This window comes from Theropithecus gelada, chromosome 3, assembly GCF_003255815.1.
Source record: "Theropithecus gelada isolate Dixy chromosome 3, Tgel_1.0, whole genome shotgun sequence".
Classification (NCBI taxonomy): Eukaryota; Metazoa; Chordata; class Mammalia; order Primates; family Cercopithecidae; genus Theropithecus; species Theropithecus gelada.
The window spans coordinates 146,770,642-146,791,304 of record NC_037670.1 but is presented as its reverse complement, the minus strand read 5'-3'; the positions used below and the strand labels follow the sequence as shown (position 1 = coordinate 146,791,304).

General features: G+C 43.4%; 1 protein-coding gene across 3 annotated transcripts; it reads left to right on the top strand.

Moving 5' to 3' along the window:
* Positions 1–627: 627 nt before the first annotated feature.
* On the top strand, positions 628–10,026 carry FEZF1 (FEZ family zinc finger 1). 3 transcript variants are annotated; one of them, XM_025379949.1, is made up of 5 exons: positions 628–1,138; positions 6,823–7,697; positions 8,006–8,140; positions 8,388–8,520; positions 8,980–10,026. In XM_025379949.1, the coding sequence occupies exons 2-5, from the start codon at positions 6,897–6,899 to the stop codon at positions 9,336–9,338; spliced, it is 1,428 nt and encodes a 475-aa protein (XP_025235734.1). In that variant the 5' UTR covers positions 628–1,138; positions 6,823–6,896; the 3' UTR covers positions 9,339–10,026. The 3 variants fall into 3 exon arrangements, with proteins under 3 accessions (XP_025235734.1, XP_025235735.1, XP_025235733.1); XM_025379950.1 differs by lacking the exon at positions 628–1,138 and having other exon boundaries at positions 6,582–7,325; positions 7,476–7,697; XM_025379948.1 differs by lacking the exon at positions 628–1,138 and having other exon boundaries at positions 6,582–7,697.
* Positions 10,027–20,663: the final 10,637 nt, after the last annotated feature.

Sequence of the window (20,663 nt, the reverse complement as noted above, 5' to 3'; positions counted from 1 at the left end):
AAAGCCAAAGAAGGGAAGGTAGAAAGGCCTTTCTGTTAAGGTCTGAAACAGGAGAATCTAGTAAGAAAAGTATCTTTGGGACCATCAGGTAACCCCAACTACTCTTAAGCACAGGGCAAAGGGCTTCAAAGGGAGGATTCTCGGAGGAAAGAGGTCGGCTAAAAAATTCACGAAAGGTTTTTGGAAGAGATACTCAGAGATACTCTTCAGACATTCTTAAAATTTGACTTGAGAATGTATTTTCCAGGAAAGTCAAAATGACAGGCAAACCTAGTAAAAAGATGCTCTAGTTCCTCCTTAGGTATGCCACACCCCCAGGCCTGTTTTCTTTCACCTTGCATCTAGATTAAATGACCCTTCAATTACACCCTGAGTCGTCAAAGCAAGTCTATTAGCGAGTGCCTGTTCAAAAACTTTCATCTAGGAGCTCTCCACCATCTGTTACGCAGTCTCTTAAACCGAATCCGGCGCCCCCTCCCGAAACTCTCTGGAGCCTCCCTTGCCATCTCCCCGCCTTGGGGGGGATGGAGCCGCCCCAGGACCTGCGGGAATGCAGAGGAGAAGGGGAGGAGCGCGATCTCGCCCGGGGTGGGTTGCCGGGCCGGCCGGAGCGGTGGTGGTCCAGAGGCCCGAGGTCGACGGGACCTGATCGAAGGCAGCGCCGCGTCGACCGACCCCGGGAGCCAGACGCTTGGGAGCCCCAGCACGGCCGCGGCGCCCAGTCACTGAAGTTGCGCCCCAACTCCCAGCCGCCGCCTCCAAGCTTCTCGAGCTACCGTTCCTGGCCCCTCCAAGGGAGTCTCACAGAGCTCGGTGGCCCTCGGCCTTGCCAACGTCGTTTTAACTGTTTGGAACTCGTGAGCGAGAACCGAGAAGTGGAGAGCCCGGCCGGGGAGTTTTCAGCTTTTCTGTTTCACTTCGGGCTGCTTCTTTTCAAATGGTTCTGCGCTGGCCACCGAATCCAGAATGAGGCGGGGCTCCTCTGCCCCTACGCCAGCAGCGGGAACTTGGTTCCCCTGGGCAGCCAGGGACAGGGGGCGCAGAGGCCGCGGCGATAATGAAGGCTGAGACGGCTAAGGCCAGCGGGTCGGCGCGGGGCGCTCCCGGGCCGGAGTGGCCATCGGTCGGAGTTCAGGAGGTAACTGAATTTATAAGCGGTTCTTACAGATTTCTGGCTCACGGATTTGTATTTACCTCTACTGCTTCTCCATTTCTCTAAGCTCTGTGGTCTCTAAGTTCTTTGTTCTGCGTTATTTGAATTTCTATTACCGACTTTTATTTCATGGGATCACTTAAGGAAGTTTGAAAATAACATTCAAAAATGCTTCAAACCTCGTGGGTAGTGTCAAGGAAAGAGTCGAACTGTGTCTTGAATATGGTTTGTGTGTGTGTGTGTGTGTGTGTGTGTGTGTTTAATTTTGACTACAAACAAAATGTCTTTAAAATTGTCTAGGGACTGCTACAAAACGCTAATCAACTAATTGCACGAAAACTTTTTTCTATCATTGGAGGCGAATATTTCAGTGTAGAGCAATAGAGCATGTTTGGGCTATCTTCTCATTGTTCACCTTCCAGATTTCAGTAACACCCTTGCAAGTGACAAGCAAAACTTTGCTGGGTTTTGTTGCTTGACGCTGTTGCTCCACAGTAAAGGTTGGATAAACTGGGTTACTTGTTTTATAAACTTCTTTTTTCCACAAAGTCCAGCCCTGAGTCGTAGCCTCTCAGTCTGGAGGGACACACCTCACAGGCCTGTGGGAATGGGTGAGAAAAATCTCAGCATTAGTGGAGGGTCAAAAACAAACCGAGTCCAAGTGATGGCTGTCTGCATTGCCTGCTGCCTCATTAACAGCTCTCACATTTGGGCTCTTCATTTTCTTTTACAAACTGATTTGCTAGGTAAATGCTGTTTTGAGAGAAATAATTTCACTGAGTTTAAATGAAATCCTAATATAAAAGACATAGTAACAACAAAGGTCAATAGACAAACAACCCACCCTCACACTTCTTCCCCCAAAGAGAGGAGGGCTCTGTGAGTTAACCAACCCTTCCCACACTTACAACCTGTGATATTGTCCTTCACAGGCTTTAGGAAATTAGCAAGAATTCTTTATTTGCTACCAAACTAACTAAAAGCACACTGGTAGCCTTAAATTTGAACTTGTTGCCAAAATGTTTGCTAATGTGCTGGAAAGTTAGTTCCCGTTGTGTATTAAGTAATCTGAGGTACTCAAAAACTCTTTCCTTGAACCTTATAGACCTTTGCTATTTGTGTCCCATCCCATCACCCTCCCTCCATCACACACCAAAAGAAATAACCAAAGACCAACCAGAGATAAAGACTATGAGCAGAAAATGTACCGGAATTTTAAAATGTGTTTTTCCTTCTAGAAATACAGTATGTTGCATTTGGTGCTATGTATTAAACAGGAAAAAGTGTAGATGTGCTTGAGTGTCAGGGCTGAGGTGGGGGGTGATGTCAGAATAATAATAATGCCTTCGTCTCCCCTCCCTTAGCTCACAAGCTAAAGCAAAGAGAAAGCAGACTGTTGTTCTGCTAGGGGTCAGAGATGTTGAACAGGCCAGAAAACTCTAAAAACATGACCAGGGACAAGTCAATGAACTAGGCAGAAAGTGGAATTAGTTATAATATTTTCCAATCCATTTTTAATTTAAAAAATCAATAGCATTTTGTGACATATCAAAGAACAAGAGATTAGAGATTATGGCTTATTTGGTAATGTATGGCTCTGTTACCTTATTACCTTTAATTTCGAATTGCAGTCACCATAGGCAGAAACTGCATTTGCTTGTGATAGGGACTTCAACAAAAAGCCTGTGAAAATTATGCACGTTTTTTAATAATAGCAAGAACACAGCTTAGAAAGTATTGAAGTCAAAATTAGATACCTTAGAAAGAGAATTTTAAATTGCTTTAGGAGAACAGGACTTTTTCTTATTTCTAAAATCTTAACACAGAGTTTGTTATCTGGCCTCTTTATATTATGAACTGCTGTGGTTTCCTCAGGATATTTCATAAAGGACGAACTATACACTTAAACTCGCCTTCCATCAGGATTTGAGGTTATAAATACTGCCTTTCCATGGATGGAAAGGGGAGGCACACTTAATCATCAGTTCTCAGAAGAAAAAAAAAAAAAGAGGGATTATAGGATTCTCAAAGAAAATCGAAAGAAACTGTAAGAGTTTCTATTTTGTCATTAAGAAAACAAACAAGGCTCCCTTGCATTTGTTTTAGTAAATTAAAAAATACTTCTGTTGAAACATTTTGAAAGCTTCTGAATTTGCTGAATATACTCTGTTCTTATTGCTTTTTTTTGTCATTTTCAAATATATTTGTAAATAAAACACTGGACAGATTGGACAGTAAGACAGAAGCCCTTTCTAAATACATTTTGTGTTTTATGACAATTCTTATTTAATAGAGATAGTATTGCTAATTAACACGTGTTTTTGGTTAGGTTTTGAAAAAATTAACAAATGTTGGATATCAAGGCCTAGAGTTGTAAAGCATCTTTTCAGTCTTTAGTAAACTCAAGGCCATCTTAAAGGAAGAGTATAATTGATGCTTTGCCATATTTGTGTTAACTCAAATGACATTTTCAAACACTTGCCAAAAGGGCAAATCCTGAAAAGACCAGTGAAAAGCAAATTGTTGAAATATAAACTATACAAAGCATGCATACCTCTTAGCCAATATTTTTTCCTTTTTAGTTTTGTATACACCAAAGGAGAAATTTACAGAGGTCAAATAAAGGCTCTTTTGCAGTTAACGAGAGGGGAGGGGGAGGAGAAGGGGAGAGGGAGGGACACACCACAAGCGTAAAACAAACTGGTGGCATTCAGTCAAGAAGGCAGGTAAGGCTCCAGAGGCCGGCGAATTGTGCACAAGTCAGCTGGACTCTCTAAAGTCTTCCAGAGCTGGGCTGTTTTCGCGCTTCTTGGCTTTTTCCTTTCATCCTAGCCCTGTGGCGGAGGAGTGCAGCAGGAGGGGGATTTTTTCGCTGTTGGGAAGTGGCAGGTAGGAAAAGGAATCTGATCCGGCCCAAAAGTCAGCAATTAAAGTCTTAACCGCGACCCATCTGTCGTGGGACAGAGAACCTCCCCACCCCGCTTTGCCCCAGCAAAGCCCTTCCCGTGCCCTTTGTCTGAGCAGGGGAAAGGAGGAGACTAGTTCTGCGGCCCCAACAGCAAAAGGCAAGAAAATTTCCAGCGCTGACCAATACTGAGTGTCTGCGCCCGGTCCAAGTACAACTCCGAAGCGCCTCTCGGGGGTGTGGTGCCTCTTCGATTGCTCTGCCCAGGTGCTCTGCCCAGGTGCTATGCCCCGTGGCCCCAGCAAAAGGAAAGAACATCTGCAGCCTAGGCGAATCCAGAGTAGGGGCACCCAGGCCAAGGACGGTTCCAAAGCTCCGCCCTGGAGTGTAGTGCCTCTTTGCCCGCTCCCCCCGGGCGCTCTGCGCTTCTCTGCTGCATCAGTTGCCCCAGTCTGAAGCCACCTCGCGACCTGAAACGAGGCATTCCCAGGCCTAGCTGCTGAAGCTGGTCGTATTCAGCCAGACCTCTCCCCCATCTTGCCCCTTGGCTGTCCTTAACTTCCAGTAGGACTCACTCCGCCTCCCCCATTTCTTCAGCCTCTGAGTTTTCCCACCACCCACCCAGCGCCGCTGCCTTTCTGTTAGACATCAGGCGCGTTCCCAGCCCAAGCTCTCTTCCTTTCCACTCCTCTTGGCTCTTGGGGCAAAGGCGGAACTGATTTTCGCGGAAAGCTAGAGAGGGGCGGAGGGGACCGGGTGGCTTGCCTGGCATGTGTTGAGAATGGGGTAGAGAGGAGGGAATACTTTGAGGTCAGTTTCCTTCGTTTAAGGTCCAGTTTCTTTTCTTTGAGTGAAATTGGACAGGGACTTAATAATTCCAGGGTTTCTAGTCCGCCGTTATCCAGCCTTCCGGGGCCAACCCTTTTCAGAGCTCTAGCAGAAGGACGCCCCCACTACACTTGGCCCAATACCTGACACCCGCCACCACCTGTTTCACAGCCACGTGGGGTTAACTCACCAGGCAGATGGCACCTTGAGCTGCTGCGGTCGGCCACTCACTTCAGGGTCCAGGCCCCACCGCCCTTTGCTTGCAGTTCTGTGCGCTCCCTTGGCCTCCTCACGCCAGGTCACAGCTGCCGCGTCTTCCAGCTCTGTGCAGCCCTCCGTGAGCGCCTAGCTCCGGGGTTCAGCTCTGCGTGATCGCCGGCTGGCAAGGGACTGCGCCGGGGAAGGTGCGCGCCGCAGCTTCCAGCGCGCTCCTGGACTCTCTTGCCTGAGCGGCGGGAACCCGCACAGTCTGAGCCGCAGCCTTAGGCGTCTTTCCGGAAACTTCCACACACTCCACCGGGCCGCCCCAAGAGTTTGGGCCAAGGCGCCACAGCCGGCGAGTTCTCGGCTGGGGGGCGTTGCACGGGAAATGGTCTCTACGCGCGCTCTTTAGGAGGCACAACTGTAGCTGTGGACACAACTCCGGCGCCGGCAAGTCTGTTTGATGCGCACAGACACCCAGGCTGCAGCCTGCGCTGCTTAGAGGAGTCTTGCAGACACCGGCAGCCGGGGTGGGGATTAATACATTCTGTTTCCCTTTTCCTCTCGGCATTCAGTATTTAAAATGCTCCGGGAGAGCTCTAGCTGAGCGCAGGTACTTAAGAAAGAAATGCTCTTTCCAGACTCTCAATGTAAACTCGGAAGCGTGCGCGCGCCCGCATCTGTGTGTATCCTGGGTGGGGTCCGATCGAGTCAAGGTTTCTTGTGGTGTGACACCCGATTATACCTTGCAGCTCCTCAACTTTGTGGATGAAAGTGCGACTTTCCCAGGCCGATTGCCGTGGGCATTGCCTTTACAAAACCACAAACACTTAACAAGCCTCCCAAGGCTTTTAATTCTCAGGGGCGTTTTGGGAGGCCAGTTACCTGCTGGCGTCTTCTCAATGGTCCAGACTCAGTTCGGGCCGCGGAGACTCCGGGATTCCGGGAGCGGGCAACCCCGAGCCCTGGAGGAAGAAAGAGGTCTGCGGAGGTGCCACAGACCTGACCCCGGCCCACCCCGGCCCGGCCAGGCCCAGCGGAACCAAGCAGCGAAACCTCGGATTTCGCCGCCTAGGCTTCCTGGACGAGGCTTTCTGGAGCTTGGCGTTTGATAAATATAGCCTGGCGTTTGCCCCTGAATTAGACTCCGTTTCCTTATTTAGCCCTTGCACAATGATTTTAGATGATGTCACTTAGAGCTAAACGAGAAAATTGATCTCAGATTTGCTTGGCCTCTAAAGCCTGGTTAAGCAGATTGAGAATTAGAAAGACAGAGGAAGCAAAAGGGGGGTGGGGGTGGGGGTGGGGGAGGGCGGAGGGTAGTGAAGTGTGCGCCGCAGAGTGTGCGCGCCGAGGGGAGGGCGCGCCAAGCGGGTGAATGCGCCCCCGCCTTTTCTGGGCGGGGAACCTCACTCACCAATGAAAAGTAGCTACTGACTGCAGAGGAAAAAAAAAGTTTTCCTGTTGACTGTTGGAAGCGAATTGAGCAATTATCTAGTTTACCTTCTCCTCTTGGAAGTTAACGATTGGCGAGATCTTGGCTGCGTTATTGACACAACACTTTCTATTGATAGAAATAAGTAGTGATTGTCCCCGAGTCATTGGTGCGCCAAGAACTCTGCGATGGGCTGGCAGGAGTCCATTGGGCTGGGCAGGCAGGTTCGGCTGGTGATGCTGGGGAGGAGGAGGAGGAGGAGGCTACTGGTGGTGATGGTGCCCGTCCCCCTCTCCACAGGTCTGTGACAAGCAGGGAACAAGGCAACGGACGGCGCAGCCCAGCCCCGGCTGACGGACGCTGGCGACTCAGACATGGACAGTAGCTGCCACAACGCGACTACCAAAATGTTAGCGACTGCTCCAGCTCGGGGCAACATGATGAGCACGTCCAAACCCTTGGCTTTCTCCATTGAACGAATCATGGCGCGCACCCCCGAGCCCAAGGCCCTGCCAGTCCCCCACTTCCTGCAGGGAGCCTTACCCAAGGGGGAACCCAAGCACTCTCTGCATCTCAACTCGTCGATTCCCTGCATGATCCCTTTCGTGCCTGTGGCGTACGACACGAGCCCCAAGGCAGGAGTGACGAGTTCCGAGCAGCGGAAGGCCAGTCTGGAGGCCCCGGCTGCGCCCGCGGCGGTGCCCTCGGCGCCGGCATTCAGCTGCAACGACCTGCTCAACTGCGCACTGAGTCTCAAGGGCGACCTGGCCCGCGACGCGCTGCCGCTGCAGCAGTACAAGCTGGTAAGGCCGCGTGTGGTCAACCACTCTTCATTCCACGCCATGGGCGCCTTGTGCTACCTGAACCGAGGTGACGGCCCGTGCCACCCGGCAGCCGGCGTGAACATCCACCCGGTGGCCTCCTACTTCCTCAGTTCCCCTTTGCACCCGCAGCCAAAAACGTATTTAGCCGAAAGGAATAAACTGGTGGTCCCGGCGGTGGAGAAATACCCTTCTGGAGTAGCGTTCAAAGACCTGTCCCAGGCTCAGCTGCAGCATTACATGAAAGAAAGCGCCCAGCTTCTGTCGGAAAAAATCGCGTTCAAAACCTCGGACTTCAGCCGAGGCTCTCCTAATGCCAAGCCCAAAGTTTTCACTTGCGAAGTGTGTGGAAAGGCAAGTACTATGCAAAACGGAGATCCCTTCCTTCCTTCCCTCCTTCCCTCCTTCCCTCCTTTCCTTCCTTCCTTCCTTCCTTCCTTCCTTCCTTCCTTCCTTCCTTCCTTCCTTCCTTCCTTCTCTCCTTCCTTCCTTCCCTCCCTCCCTCCCTCGCTCCTCCTTTCCTTCCTCCCTTTTTAGTATTTTGGGGGTAATTATTTGTATACACTTTTTGTAAGATTCTCTTCCTCCTACCCTCCCTCTGCCCAGTTTGATTTCAAAGTTACTTGTTCGGCTAACCTGTTCTATGTGTATTTAATTTTAAGGTCTTTAATGCGCACTATAACTTAACCCGTCACATGCCAGTGCACACAGGAGCCAGACCCTTCGTTTGCAAAGTGTGCGGAAAAGGTTTCAGGCAAGCAAGCACCCTGTGCAGGCACAAGATCATTCACACGCAGGTGTGTTCATCTGTCTCAATTTCACCTCGTTTGCTTCGGAACTGTTTGCAGAAAAACAGTTGATAAAGCCTTAGTCCTTAGGATAAGGTTCGTTTAAAACGTGCTAGCTGAACAGGGGTGAATGCCATATATTGTTTGCTTTTGTTCTGCCTTGAAAGTGTTTAAGCATTACTGTGTTTTGAGCTTGCAAAACTTCACATAATTAGAAAATATCTAAATGTCTCTGCTTTTCCTTTCTCTTGCTTAGGAAAAACCTCACAAATGTAACCAGTGTGGCAAAGCATTTAATAGAAGTTCCACTTTAAACACTCATACCCGAATACATGCGGGCTACAAACCGTTTGTGTGTGAATTCTGCGGCAAAGGGTTTCATCAAAAAGGTATGGAAACCAGGAAATGTTGTCTCTCATGGTTAGTCTTACCAAAAGCGATGCTTAATATTTTCGGGATGTTTTAGAAGACGATGTTTAAAGTGTAGTTATGTGGCACATTTGTTGCCATTCTAACCCCCTACCCGAAGTCTGATTAGTATTAGAGAAAGGCATGATTCATAAAACAAGGGTATATTTTTTAACTGCATGCTCTGATTCTATGTAATTGGACTGATAAATGTGTATTAAAATTTAAAGGAAACGGCATCACTGTTGATGCGATGTTTGAAAATAAACTTGGGGAGACAAGTGCAGGCACGGATAGCAGCCCTGCACTGGTTGTGGGACCCGTGGCGGTTCTTCTGCTTGCCTGGCGCTACCTTAGACGTGTCTGCTCCTCCTTTTTTAGGTTTTTTTTTTTTTTTTTTTTTCCCCCAGAACCACATCTCTGTCATTTGTGTGTTTCAGGGAATTACAAAAACCACAAGTTGACCCACAGCGGGGAGAAGCAGTTCAAGTGCAATATCTGCAACAAGGCTTTCCACCAGGTTTACAACCTCACTTTCCACATGCACACCCACAACGACAAGAAGCCTTTCACCTGCCCCACGTGCGGCAAGGGTTTCTGCAGGAACTTTGACCTCAAGAAGCATGTCCGCAAGCTGCACGACAGCAGCCTGGGGCTGGCCCGCACGCCAGCTGGCGAACCAGGCACTGAACCGCCGCCCCCGCTACAGCAGCAGCCGCCGGTGACGCTGCCTCCTCTGCAGGCGCCGCTGCCAACCCCGGGGCCCCTGCAGCCCGGGCTCCACCAGGGCCACCAGTGATCGAGGCCAGGGTTCCTTCCAGCCTCGGCCGGGCCCCCACGCTGAGGCAGCGGCAGACTAGAGCTCTTGGTCCGAGTTCGTCTGCAGACCCCGGGGCATGTTGGGCCCCACACTTTAGGGCCAACCAGAAGCCTCTGCATCCCTTGGCCTTTCACCTCTTGCATGCACCTGCTAAATGGTTTTGTGTATTATATTCTATATAGGCACTAACAATTATGAAAAACTTGGAGGGCTTTGTTTGTTTTCTGTTTTTCTTTTTTTTTTTTTTTAATTTGGAAAGACTTTTCATCTTGGGTGAAGAGATGGTGTTTGTTTTGTTTTGTTTTGTTTAAACAAATTTCTGCTATATTTATTGAGATCTGTATTATTCTACCCGGGAATGCTGCATCATTTTAATTTTATTATTGTATATATTTCCATTGTGTTGATTCTCCCGTCTCAAGATGTCTGCAGGATGTTTATCATTTCCTCCTTTCCTGAAGTAACGAAACACTGTGTGTATGTCATATATACACGCATAGATGTGTGCGCCCATAGGGGTATATTCCACATTCGTGAGCACACACACACACACATTAGATAAGGGTGGTTCATTATGGATGATTTTGAATTTTGGTTTTGATTATTGCACGTGAAAATTGATTCATTGACTGTTGGAAATAAATACTTGGAACATGCTTATTTAATCAACGAACTTTAGGGCTCTGTTCATACTATTCAGCTAAAGATTCCTGACTGTGACCCCCTCATCCATCCTCCTTTTTAAAATCTAAAACCCTGGATTAGTAATACTTAATGTTTTCGTCTGAAAATCTATCAAGTGCAAATAGTTTCTTCTAAATGGTTACACCTTTGGATAAAGTTATGAAATCTGGTAAATTTCAGAAGCAGAAGACATGGAGTTTTCTAACAGAAACACAAATTTGGCTTGGACCACCTGATATGTTCGCAGTGCACAGTTAAACAGGAACAACATATCCAGTAGCTGTATGCAATGTACATCTCCTCAAACGCATTACAATCATAGATAGACAGATGTCTATTGTTTGCATCCTGAAGGCACATACTGACTTATACACAGCTGGCAAAGGGAGCCTCTGTGTTTTTACATGTGTATATATGTTTATAGACGAATATACTTCCATTCAAGGAGGAAACATGGATGAAAACCAAACTGTGGCGGGTGCCAGGTCCTTGAAATGCTTCAAGTGTTAATCAGCGGCTCCGCTGTGAGCTCGGGCTCTGGTGTTTCTAACCGCAAGTCTCTCCTGTTTTCTTGCCAAAACAGTGAAATAACTGCTAAAGACTTTAATTAAGAGGGGTAATTAGTTCAGATTTATCAAAGCCGGGTTGTTATACTATTAGCTGCTCAGTAGAAGCTGCCAGACAAACTCACAGCCCAGCACAGTAGTGCTACTGCAACGGGGCCACATCCTGGGAGGGCGACTGGAGGGAGCGGGCCCCGGGGTCTCCGTCTCGCCGCCTCGGACTCCACCACCCCGCCAGGACCGGGGCCAGCGCGGCCAGCCCCGCAGGCCTCAGGTGCATCTTGGCCCCTCCCCCGGCCCACGCTCTCCCTCCAGGGCTGCTGATGTGGAGAATCCACCATCGGTCCACACCGCGGGCCCAGGTTCTACGGAGTCCGGGGGTCTCCTTTCTGCACTCACCGTAGCGCGGCCTCACAAGCTCCGGGACCGCCCCGACAGTTGCGGGGAAGAAACTTAAATCTGTGGCCCCGCCTCACTTCTGTGCGTCCTGCGGCGCCCAGGAAAAGGCTGCGCAGAACGACGAAAGGCGAGACCGAGACCGGAGATGTGCAGGGGACACTGCTGGGGCGCGGCGGCTGACACCCGAACTCACATTTCATGGCGGGGAAAGACTGACGGCTCTGGTCACCGAGAGAGGGTGACCTGAGTGCTTTTCGACGGCCTAGGAAGCAGGGAGATTACTAACAGCCCCCGTGGGGCGATGGCGGAAGGGTGGGTGAGCGGGCTCCGCGGGGACCCTCACGCCGAGTCCGGCCTGAGCCCCTTCCGGGTTGTGGAGAGACGTTGGGGGAATCTAGAGAGCACGGACCTGGTGTGGCTGGGAAGGTCCCCAGAACAGGGAAGTCCTGACACTTCCTGCAGACGTCGGGTCCAGACCTTTCTCAACACTTGTGCCAGGACGCACGCCCTTTGGACACTGGAGACAAGTTCCAGCCCAGCCATTATTAGATCGAATCCCGATGTTTCTCCTTTCCTGACCTCCTCACGCCCCGACCTTGTCCACTGTTGAGGCCAAATCCCTGTTAGATTTGACTTCGGAAAGCGATGGAGGTCTTGGAATTCCATAGTTGGCTGGATTCCGAATCCATCCGGCCCTAAGTAGCTCCATCTCTCACAGAGTATCACAGCCGATTTGATAATCTTGTCCCAGGCTCTGGCCACATTCCGTGACAGCTGCCTGTGCCTCCGAAGGAGTTTTGAGAGATGCTGCAGAGTTTATGTATCACCCTTTCCAAAGTAGCTTAGTTGGACCTTTAAAGCATTCGGTTTGAGTAAATGAGAATGAGATCAGGAGTCATTATAATTTGGAACCTGTACATTTCAGTGAAAAAGCAGGAAATGGCCTTTGCTTCTTGAACTTGTTGTCAACACATATTTGAACTTATTCTCAAAACCCAGGGTGTAGATTCTTCTATACATTCGAGATGACACGATCTTACTAGTGGAAAGCAAAATGAATATTATTGAGGAACATTACTCAACCATTAAATACCCCAGGCCAGCGCACTTTGACATATTGAGGGTGGGGGTACTCTTCTATGGAATAATATAATTGGTTTATTTCAATCCAGAAAGAAAGAGAGAAAAGAGGGAGAAGGACAGAAGAGAGGGAGGGAGGGGGAGAGAGAGAGAGAGAGAGGGAGAGGAGGAGAGGAGAGGAGAGGAGAGAAGAAAGCCTGAGAAGAAAAGAAGATAAGAAGGAATAGAATAAGAAAAGGGAAGAAACAGAAAAAATCGAGAATCAGTTATTGTATATTCCACATTGTAATGTGGAATGACTTTGTTATAAGGTCTGATCTGGGATGGTGCAATAGTTCCAGTGAAGGCAGGCACAAGGAAATTATTGTCTGATAACATGTTTGAGCAGCTTGGAGTGTGGGTGATTAAGTAGAGGAGGCCAAAAGGAAATTCTCTAACATGAAGCACTCAAGAGAACTACTTTTCAGGAGGTAAATTATCAATGAACTTTGATTATGATAAAGCTGTTAGAGCTTACATCAAGGAGAATCTTCTTAAAGCGAGTATAAGCTTAGGGATTAAGTTTATAGGAGAAAAAAATTCATGAAGTGGAACACTTAGCTAATAGTCAGGGAAAGACCTTACAATTATCTCCCCTCAACTAATACTGAAAGGTGATTTTTTCCTTCAATTATCTAACCTCTGCATGTGTGTATATCTGTGTGTGCATGTCTCTGTGTTACATGTGTCTTATATAGATTTTTATGCTTGCTCATGAAACAGCTTCCCTAAAAGTATGAATTGAAACTTGGTTTTGTCCCAGTCCACCTTCTTTTGATCAGACATTAGCCAGCAAACTCTCTCATGTTTAGGAGGAAGAGAGGCCACTGTCCAGATTATCTGCCGAGGGAAATGGTTTACCTTCAGCTCCCTCTTTCGGAATTAACTTTTGGTATAAGGAACACGGCCTTCCTCTGGAAAGGGCAGCAGAGACTAATTTTAAAAACTTAGTGATTCACTGAGACCTTATATTTAGTTCAGTTTCGGAAATCAGAACATAGAACAGAATTCACATTGTAAGTAAGTAGTGATTTCCTATCTTTTTTTTTTTTTTTTTTTTTTTTTGAGACAGTGTCTTGCTATGTCACCCAGGCTGGGGTGCAGTGGCACACTCATGAACTCATGATTCATTGCAGCCTCTACCTCTGATGCTCAAGCAATCCTCCTGCCTCAGCCTCCCAAGTAACTGGGACCACAGGTGCACGCCACCATGCCCAGCTAATTTTTGCATTTTTGGTAGAGACAAGATTTTGCCATGTTGCCTAGGCTAGTCTCGAACTCCTGGGCTCAAGTGATACTCTTGCCCCGCCTCCCAAAATGCTGGGATTACAGGCATGTTACATGTGTCTTACCACACCCAGCCAAATTCCTATTTTATTTTAACAAGGACTCAAATCCTGATTTCCAAAAATCCCTTCCAAAGGTAACAATTTGTTTAGATTTCCCAAATTTTAGTTTAAGAGCAAGTTATTATGCAAGAGTAAGACTAAGATGTCAATTTTTAGTAGTAAATGAAAGCATTGCATATGGGACTCATCAAAGCAGTTACTTGTTAGTGATGTTTGAAGCTTAGTGAGTTTCTTGTGGAACTTTGCTCCTCTCCAAGTATGGAAGAAATTAATCTACAAGATGCAATGAAGTCATAATTCTCAGAATCTGTGCATCCTGTTTGATAGATTCCCCCTCATCAATATCAGAAATCCTAATTTTGCTAGAACTGGTAGCAACTCAGAATTAACTAAAGTATAACTGTAGTGGATATATTTCACCTTGTAAAATATTTATTGTAACACATGCAACATAAAATACAATGATCTCAAATTCAAAATTGGAGCAGAAACAAAAATATTTTCTTTTTCACTTTATAAACTCACGTACTGGGTAAATCTGTTATTCATGAAGTTTATGATTTTAAGGGCCCACAATTTATTGTTGTTACCAAACAGAGTGCATTTTTAAAAGCATTAAAATTAAAACCAACCTAAATTTCAGTGGGTAAGAATATGAAGTTGTTGGCTGTTGAGATAAAAAGTAATTTTGAACCCAATAAAACATTGTCTTTTTGCTATATTTTTGCTAAAGCCACAGATTACTCTCACACACAAAGTTATTTGTGTCCATTAGGTTAATTTAAATCTGAAGAACAAACTGTATTTGTGAGTAGAAAATACCTGGTTATGAATTTCATTGCTGGCCGGGTATGGTGGCTCACGCCTGTAATCCCAGCACTTTGGGAGGCCAAGGCAGGTGGATCACCTGAGGTCAGGAATTCAAGACAAGCCTGGCCAACATGGTGAAACCCGTCTCTACTAAAAATACAAAACATTAGACATGGGTGGTGGCAGACACCAGCTACTTGGGAGGCTGAGGCAGGAGAATTGCTTGAATCCCAGAGGCAGAGGTTGTAGTGAGCTGATATCGCACCTTTGCACTACAGCCTGGACAACAAGAACAAAGTTCCAACTAAAAAAAAAAAAAAAAAAAAAGAGTTTAATTGCTTCTGGAAATTAATGCATGCATGTGTCCATTTCAGCTTCAGGACAAACTAAAGACAAATAATGACATACTAATCAAAACACTGGTTATTGTTACAATTTTGGTGGTAAAGCAATTGCCAGTTCAAGCTAGCCTAGGTTATCTCACTCCATGCAAAAGCAAAGAGGATGCCTAGCATTTAAATGACGTTGATATGAAAACCTACCTCTGCTATTGTAATTTTCTCCATACATTGTTACATATTACCTATAATGAACTTGGAGAAAAAGTCAAAATTCATCATGTAATTGAATGAGTATAAAGTTATTACAAATCATTATGCACAGTTTCTGTTCAAGACTGACATTGGTGTCAAATGAAATCATGTCACTGTTGGTCTTATAGAGATTAAGTTACACTAAGTGAAGATTAAATAAAATTCTGCCAATACAGGTCTTTAGGGTTAATATTTTGCTGTCAAATAAACAAATGTTGCTCCTGGGTATAAAGGTGTGGGAATGGAGAAAGAAAGCAAGAGGTATCAGTTTCTAACTGGAGCTAGAAATCTATCACAAAATGTAGAGCAGAGCATCAGTTTGATTTAACTTTGTTCTTCTTAGTAGGAATAATGAAGACTTTTTTTTGTCTGAGAAATCTGAAAGTTTAGATCAATGCATGACTCTCTAGTTACAATAACGAAGTGAAGTCTTTTGACAAGCCACAACAGAAATGTAACTTATCAATTAAATATGATAAATATAACCAAATCTGGAGTGTGTGTCTTAGTTAGTTCAGACTGTTGTAATAAAATATCATAGACTGGGTGACTTAAACAGCTAAAATTTATTTTCTCACTGTTCTGGAGGCTGGAAGTCTCAGATCGGGATACCAGCATGGTCTTGTTCTGGTGAGAGCTCTCTTTCTGGTTTGCAGATCTACCTTCCTGCTGTGCATTCACATGACCTCTTCTTGTGCCTCCCTGGGAGAGAGAGAGAAAGCAAGCTCTCGATTGTATCTTCTTATAAGGGCACTAATCCCATCCAAGTCTCCACCCTCACAACCTCATCTACCTCTATTTGCCTCCTAGAGACCCTATCTCCAAACATCATCCCCATATTCAGGGTTAGGGTATCAACAAATGAATTTTGCGGGGACACAAACATTCAGTACATAGCAGTGGGGTGCAATATTCTAAAAGTGTACCTTGTTTATACAAAGCTCTTAATAAAAGTGGACTTACATTTTTAAAATTTCAGCAAAAACTACATTTTGGGAATCTCTAAAGGATAAACAACCCAGCAACCCAGTTTCTTCAACAAATAATTGTAAGGGAGAGAGAGAAGTAGAGGCATAGGGAAAGGAAGAAAGAGAGAGAGAAAGAGAGAACAAGGAAACCTATGTTCAAAAAGACTTAAAAAACAGAATAACCAATTATTACATGTGAATCTTATTTTAATCCCAATTCAATGAATAAACTGTGAAAATAAAAGTCACATATTACATCTAAAATTACTGGGAATTTGAACACTGGGCATTTAATGAAATTAAGGAATTGTGCTTACTTTTTAAGATGTGTAAAAAGTATCATGCTTGTGTCTTAAAATAGTTTTTTTAGAGCTCTGTATTCTGTTATTTAAGTGTAAAATGATAAGATGTCTGAGATTTGTTTAAAAATAATATTGGAGAAGGGGAATGGGTATACATATAGATCAAGTGAGAGCTATAACATCAATCTTTTGATAATCATTAAAGCTGGATGATGATAAGGATTGTATTATACATTCTGAATACTTTCAAGTCTTACATTTCATACAACAAAAAGTTTTAAACAACTCTTTCAGTGAATTGTACCATGTCACAAAACATTTTTCCCTAAACACTCATAACCCTATAACCCTGAAGCGTTACTTGTATTTTTTACATTATTTTTTTAGTCTGATTTCAGGACTAATACCATTACTATATAGAGCTTTGAACATTTGTGAAAAAGTCTAAAAATTAAGTAAAATAAGATATATGGAAATATTTGAAATGGGAAAGGAGGTAGAGACAGGAAAGGTGCCTTTCAGTAATTATCAGTTAATGATAAAAAGGAAGAGACCAATGGATCTGTTACTCTTGTGAGAGGAAGGGAAAATTGAGGGCCAATGACAATAGAAAAATTATATTTATTAAAGCTATTTCAGATAGTGAGGAAGACACATATATAGGTTCCACCCTATAAATATGTATAGGGTTGCAACTGTCATCTACCTAATAGAGACCAGGGAATTTGCTAACATTTCTTAAATGTATAGGATGGTCCCATATAATAAAGAATTTTCTGGACAAAAATGTCAATAGTGCCAAGATTGAGAAATCCTTACTTAAAGCTTCTAGTTTCCAGGGAAGGTTCTAATAGGGTCAGTTTGGCCTCTTTATCTGACCTATTCATATGAGTATTAATTCATGGTCCACTCAATTGTGGCCAGAGCATCAACTTAGGTTTCTAGTGACCTGTCCTAACGTTTATGGATTTTTTTCTTCTTCATTGTCCAATATGCTATCAGAGACATCCAGCAAAATTTCAGGTTTATTTTTCAGTTCTATAATTTTCATTTGTTCTTGTTTTATAGTGTCTGTTTATTTCCCTGCTGAGATTACCCATATTTTTACTCATGTCCCATTTTTTTTTAAATTATTGAAGACTTTTATAACAGCTGTTATAATGTCCTTGCCTGCTAATCCTGACATCTTTGTCAGATTGGGATCTCTTTAAATTACTTATTTGTTCTCCAAATTATATGTCACCTTGTCTTGCTTCTTTATATTTCTATTAAATTTTATTGTATGCTAGATATTATAGATTTTATATTATTGGGAGTCCAGATTTTTATGATGACAGTTCTGCACAGTCCATTATTAAATACCTGAAACAGATGCTTCATATATGTTGCCTAGTTTTACAGTTTTTTGTTTGTTTGTTTGTTTTACACTGGAAAGGTATCTCTAATAGCCTTTACTTCATTATTGTAGGAACTGCATGTTTAGATAAGTTTCTTCCAAAGCACTTGGTATAAACCATGAAAACTATGCCTAGAAAGAGCTATATGGATTGTTTTTCTCAGGAAGGGTCAGTGACAAGGCAGGCAACTGGACAGTCATGAACTAGTTACCTTTACAAAAAGTATACAAATTTTAATGTATGTTTTAAATGTTAATATTTGAAGAATAGTTAACTCTTCATTTTTAACATTGCCTAACTTGTTTAGCTATAACCCCGTGTCTGGAACGGTGTTTGCCACATAGCAGGTGCTTAATCATTGTTGAACTTATACTGGATCATCAGCATGAGTGTGACCATTGATGGAAGGAAACAGAGTCAAGTAGCTTTGAAAAGGTTTAAATTTACAAACAGTTAATGATAATATAACATTTGCATGTTGTTTTATAAATAAATCAAGATTATTACATATTTTATATATATTATAATCATATATGTGTGTGTGTGTATATATATAGACACACACACACACACACACAAACAACAGGGAGTTACTTTTTTGTAGTTCTGAGGGTGAAAGTCCAAGATCAACGCGTTGACAGATTTAGTTCCTGGTGAGGACTCTCTTTCTGGCTTGCAAACCTCCACCTTCTCACTGTGTGCTCACATGGCCTTTCCTTAGTGGTTGCAAAATAAAATTAAGTTGTCAGTCAGACTGAGTTTCTTCTGGAGACTCTAGGGAAGAAGTGTTGTTTTTTCCAGCATTGAGAGGCCACCTGCAGTACTTGCCTCATGGTCACATTCTTGTTTTATATGTTTTAAGCTTTTATATATATGATCTTATTTGTTTATCTTTTAAAAATTATGAGTTGGAAAGACCATGTTTAACAGCATCATTTTACAGTTGAGAATTTTGAGGATTTTAGAGGTAAAGAGACATGTTCAAAGTCACCCAGCAGTCAGTAGACAGAACTAGAAGACAGAACTAAAAGGCAGAAGACTGGACCGTGGTGACTCCAAGACAAAGACACTTTAAGCTATTATAACAGAGAAATATTGGAGTCAGCAAGCCCTGACAGTTAATGTCCTGGTAAACTAAAGGAGTATGGCTTGTGAGAGCCAGAACCAGAACCAGGCATGGCTCTACTTTATAATAACGATAAGCCAATGGGGGCTGTTTTTTTTAACATCCTCACAATCAGAAATAAATTACACTCTTAAAATTCACAATTTGATATTGAATATAAGAAGGAACTTCTAATTGTTAAAAAAAAAAAAAGATTTTACAGTTGGATGCATTGGCATGACCTTGTAATTCCAGCTACTTAGGAGGTTGAGGAAGGAGAACCTCTTGAGCCCAGGAATTTGAGATCAACCTGGGCAATACAGTGAGATCTCATCTCAAAAAATTAAATAATTAAATTATATTAAATTAAATGATTCTACAGTAATACAATAAGGAAAGTTACAGAGTTTTTATGGCTAATGGTAGACAATGGAGTACTATATGATTCAGTTGGTTGGGCACTCTTTGTCTTTGAGACAATTTACATTTCTTTAAGGCATTTATATAATCGATATATCAAATGTAGCATATAAAAAGTTGGAAAAGTAGTATGCTTAAAAAAGAAATAGCTTCAAGTAAGGACTATCCTTAATGTCACACAAAGTAATTGGCAGAAAATGCTAAATTCTACTGGATAATCCTTGGTGCATCTTAATACATAGCTATACAGTTCAAATACATGTATATTCAATTAAGTACTGATATTTTACAGGGTGAGTTTAAAATATTACATGAGAAATTAAATAAATTTCAAGTATGTAGTACACTGTTTTAGTCTTCATCACAGAACTTAAAGGACATCTAGAATGGAAGCTTGAAAGAAAAATTTCAGAAGTACTAAGAAAGCTAAATCAATTGGTCAACAAAAATGTGTTGTGTGCATCATGAGACAGGACTTGCACTAAATGCTAATGCAATAGTAATACAATAAAGAACATTGTCTATGCTTTGATGGATCTCAACCATAATGTACTTAATAATAAATACCTAATAAATAATTATAAGCATAGAAAATAGTATGGAAAACAAGTAAGAGTTTCTGAAAGGAGGATCTAATAAAGTCAGAGTGAAAGAGGTGGGTGTTTGTAAAAGTTGTCCTGAGGAAGTGATTTTAACAGGAATATTTTTACCACCATCTGTATCTTTCTTGTATATAAGCCGTTTTTTTCAATAAAAGACTTAAATCTTAGGGAAGAGAAGAAAATATATTTCTTGAACAATAAGATTATCTTTGTATTTTTACTGTACCTTGAGTCTCAGAGTTAGTCTTTAGGAGCTATAGTTAGATGTCTTAAAATCTAGACTTTGTAAGGAAAAAATATTTTTTATTGATCTCAAAAGTCATATTTGGTCATGCTGAATATCTTGAGATAGTTTCAAATATTAGTACCAAACACATAAGATACAAATACAATTATGTTTATAATTCATCTGTTTGGCTTGTGTGAAAGAAAAGTCAATTTTGGAAAATGATACTTGAATCATGCAACTTAATCAGGGGATGATTCCAATTTTAACTGTTGTCCCCATTACAGTTTCTTCTGGGTAATTAAACATATCCCATGGGCCTGGCATACTGTTATCAATTTGGAAAATGTTCCTTTTCTTTGATGATGGTGAGTAAAGATTGCCTGACAACATTTGCTTTTACTTGGCAGGGGTAGCAATACACTTTCCTCTTCTTACCGCAGAGCTATGTGAATTCTCATGATGTCTGCACAATTTATACTGCACAACGTTCACTTCAAATTATAAAATGGCAGTATAAAAGTAAGCTGACTTCACTCCCTGCTCCAAATCGAAAAACAAAAACAAACAAACAAACAAAAATACAGCATCAAGATTATTACCAGCAATATTCCAGAACTCAAATATGAGAAGGCAGCAGTTCCCAGGGCCACAGAGAAGTGAAACACTCCCAGCAGCTTGTAAGAGAATTGAATTTTCATATCTGTGATGCCCCTCCCCTCAATCTGTCCGGCACCAAACTCATGGAAAATTAATGTGGGAAAAAG

Bases quoted from the DNA above. Each gene is read 5' to 3' on its own strand.
- FEZF1 (XM_025379949.1), top strand. From the start codon at position 6,897: ATGGACAGTAGCTGCCACAACGCGACTACCAAAATGTTAGCGACTGCT. The intron at 7,698-8,005 runs GCAAGTACTATG...TTTAATTTTAAG, and splicing joins CTTGCGAAGTGTGTGGAAAG to GTCTTTAATGCGCACTATAA. The intron at 8,141-8,387 runs GTGTGTTCATCT...TCTCTTGCTTAG, and splicing joins ACAAGATCATTCACACGCAG to GAAAAACCTCACAAATGTAA.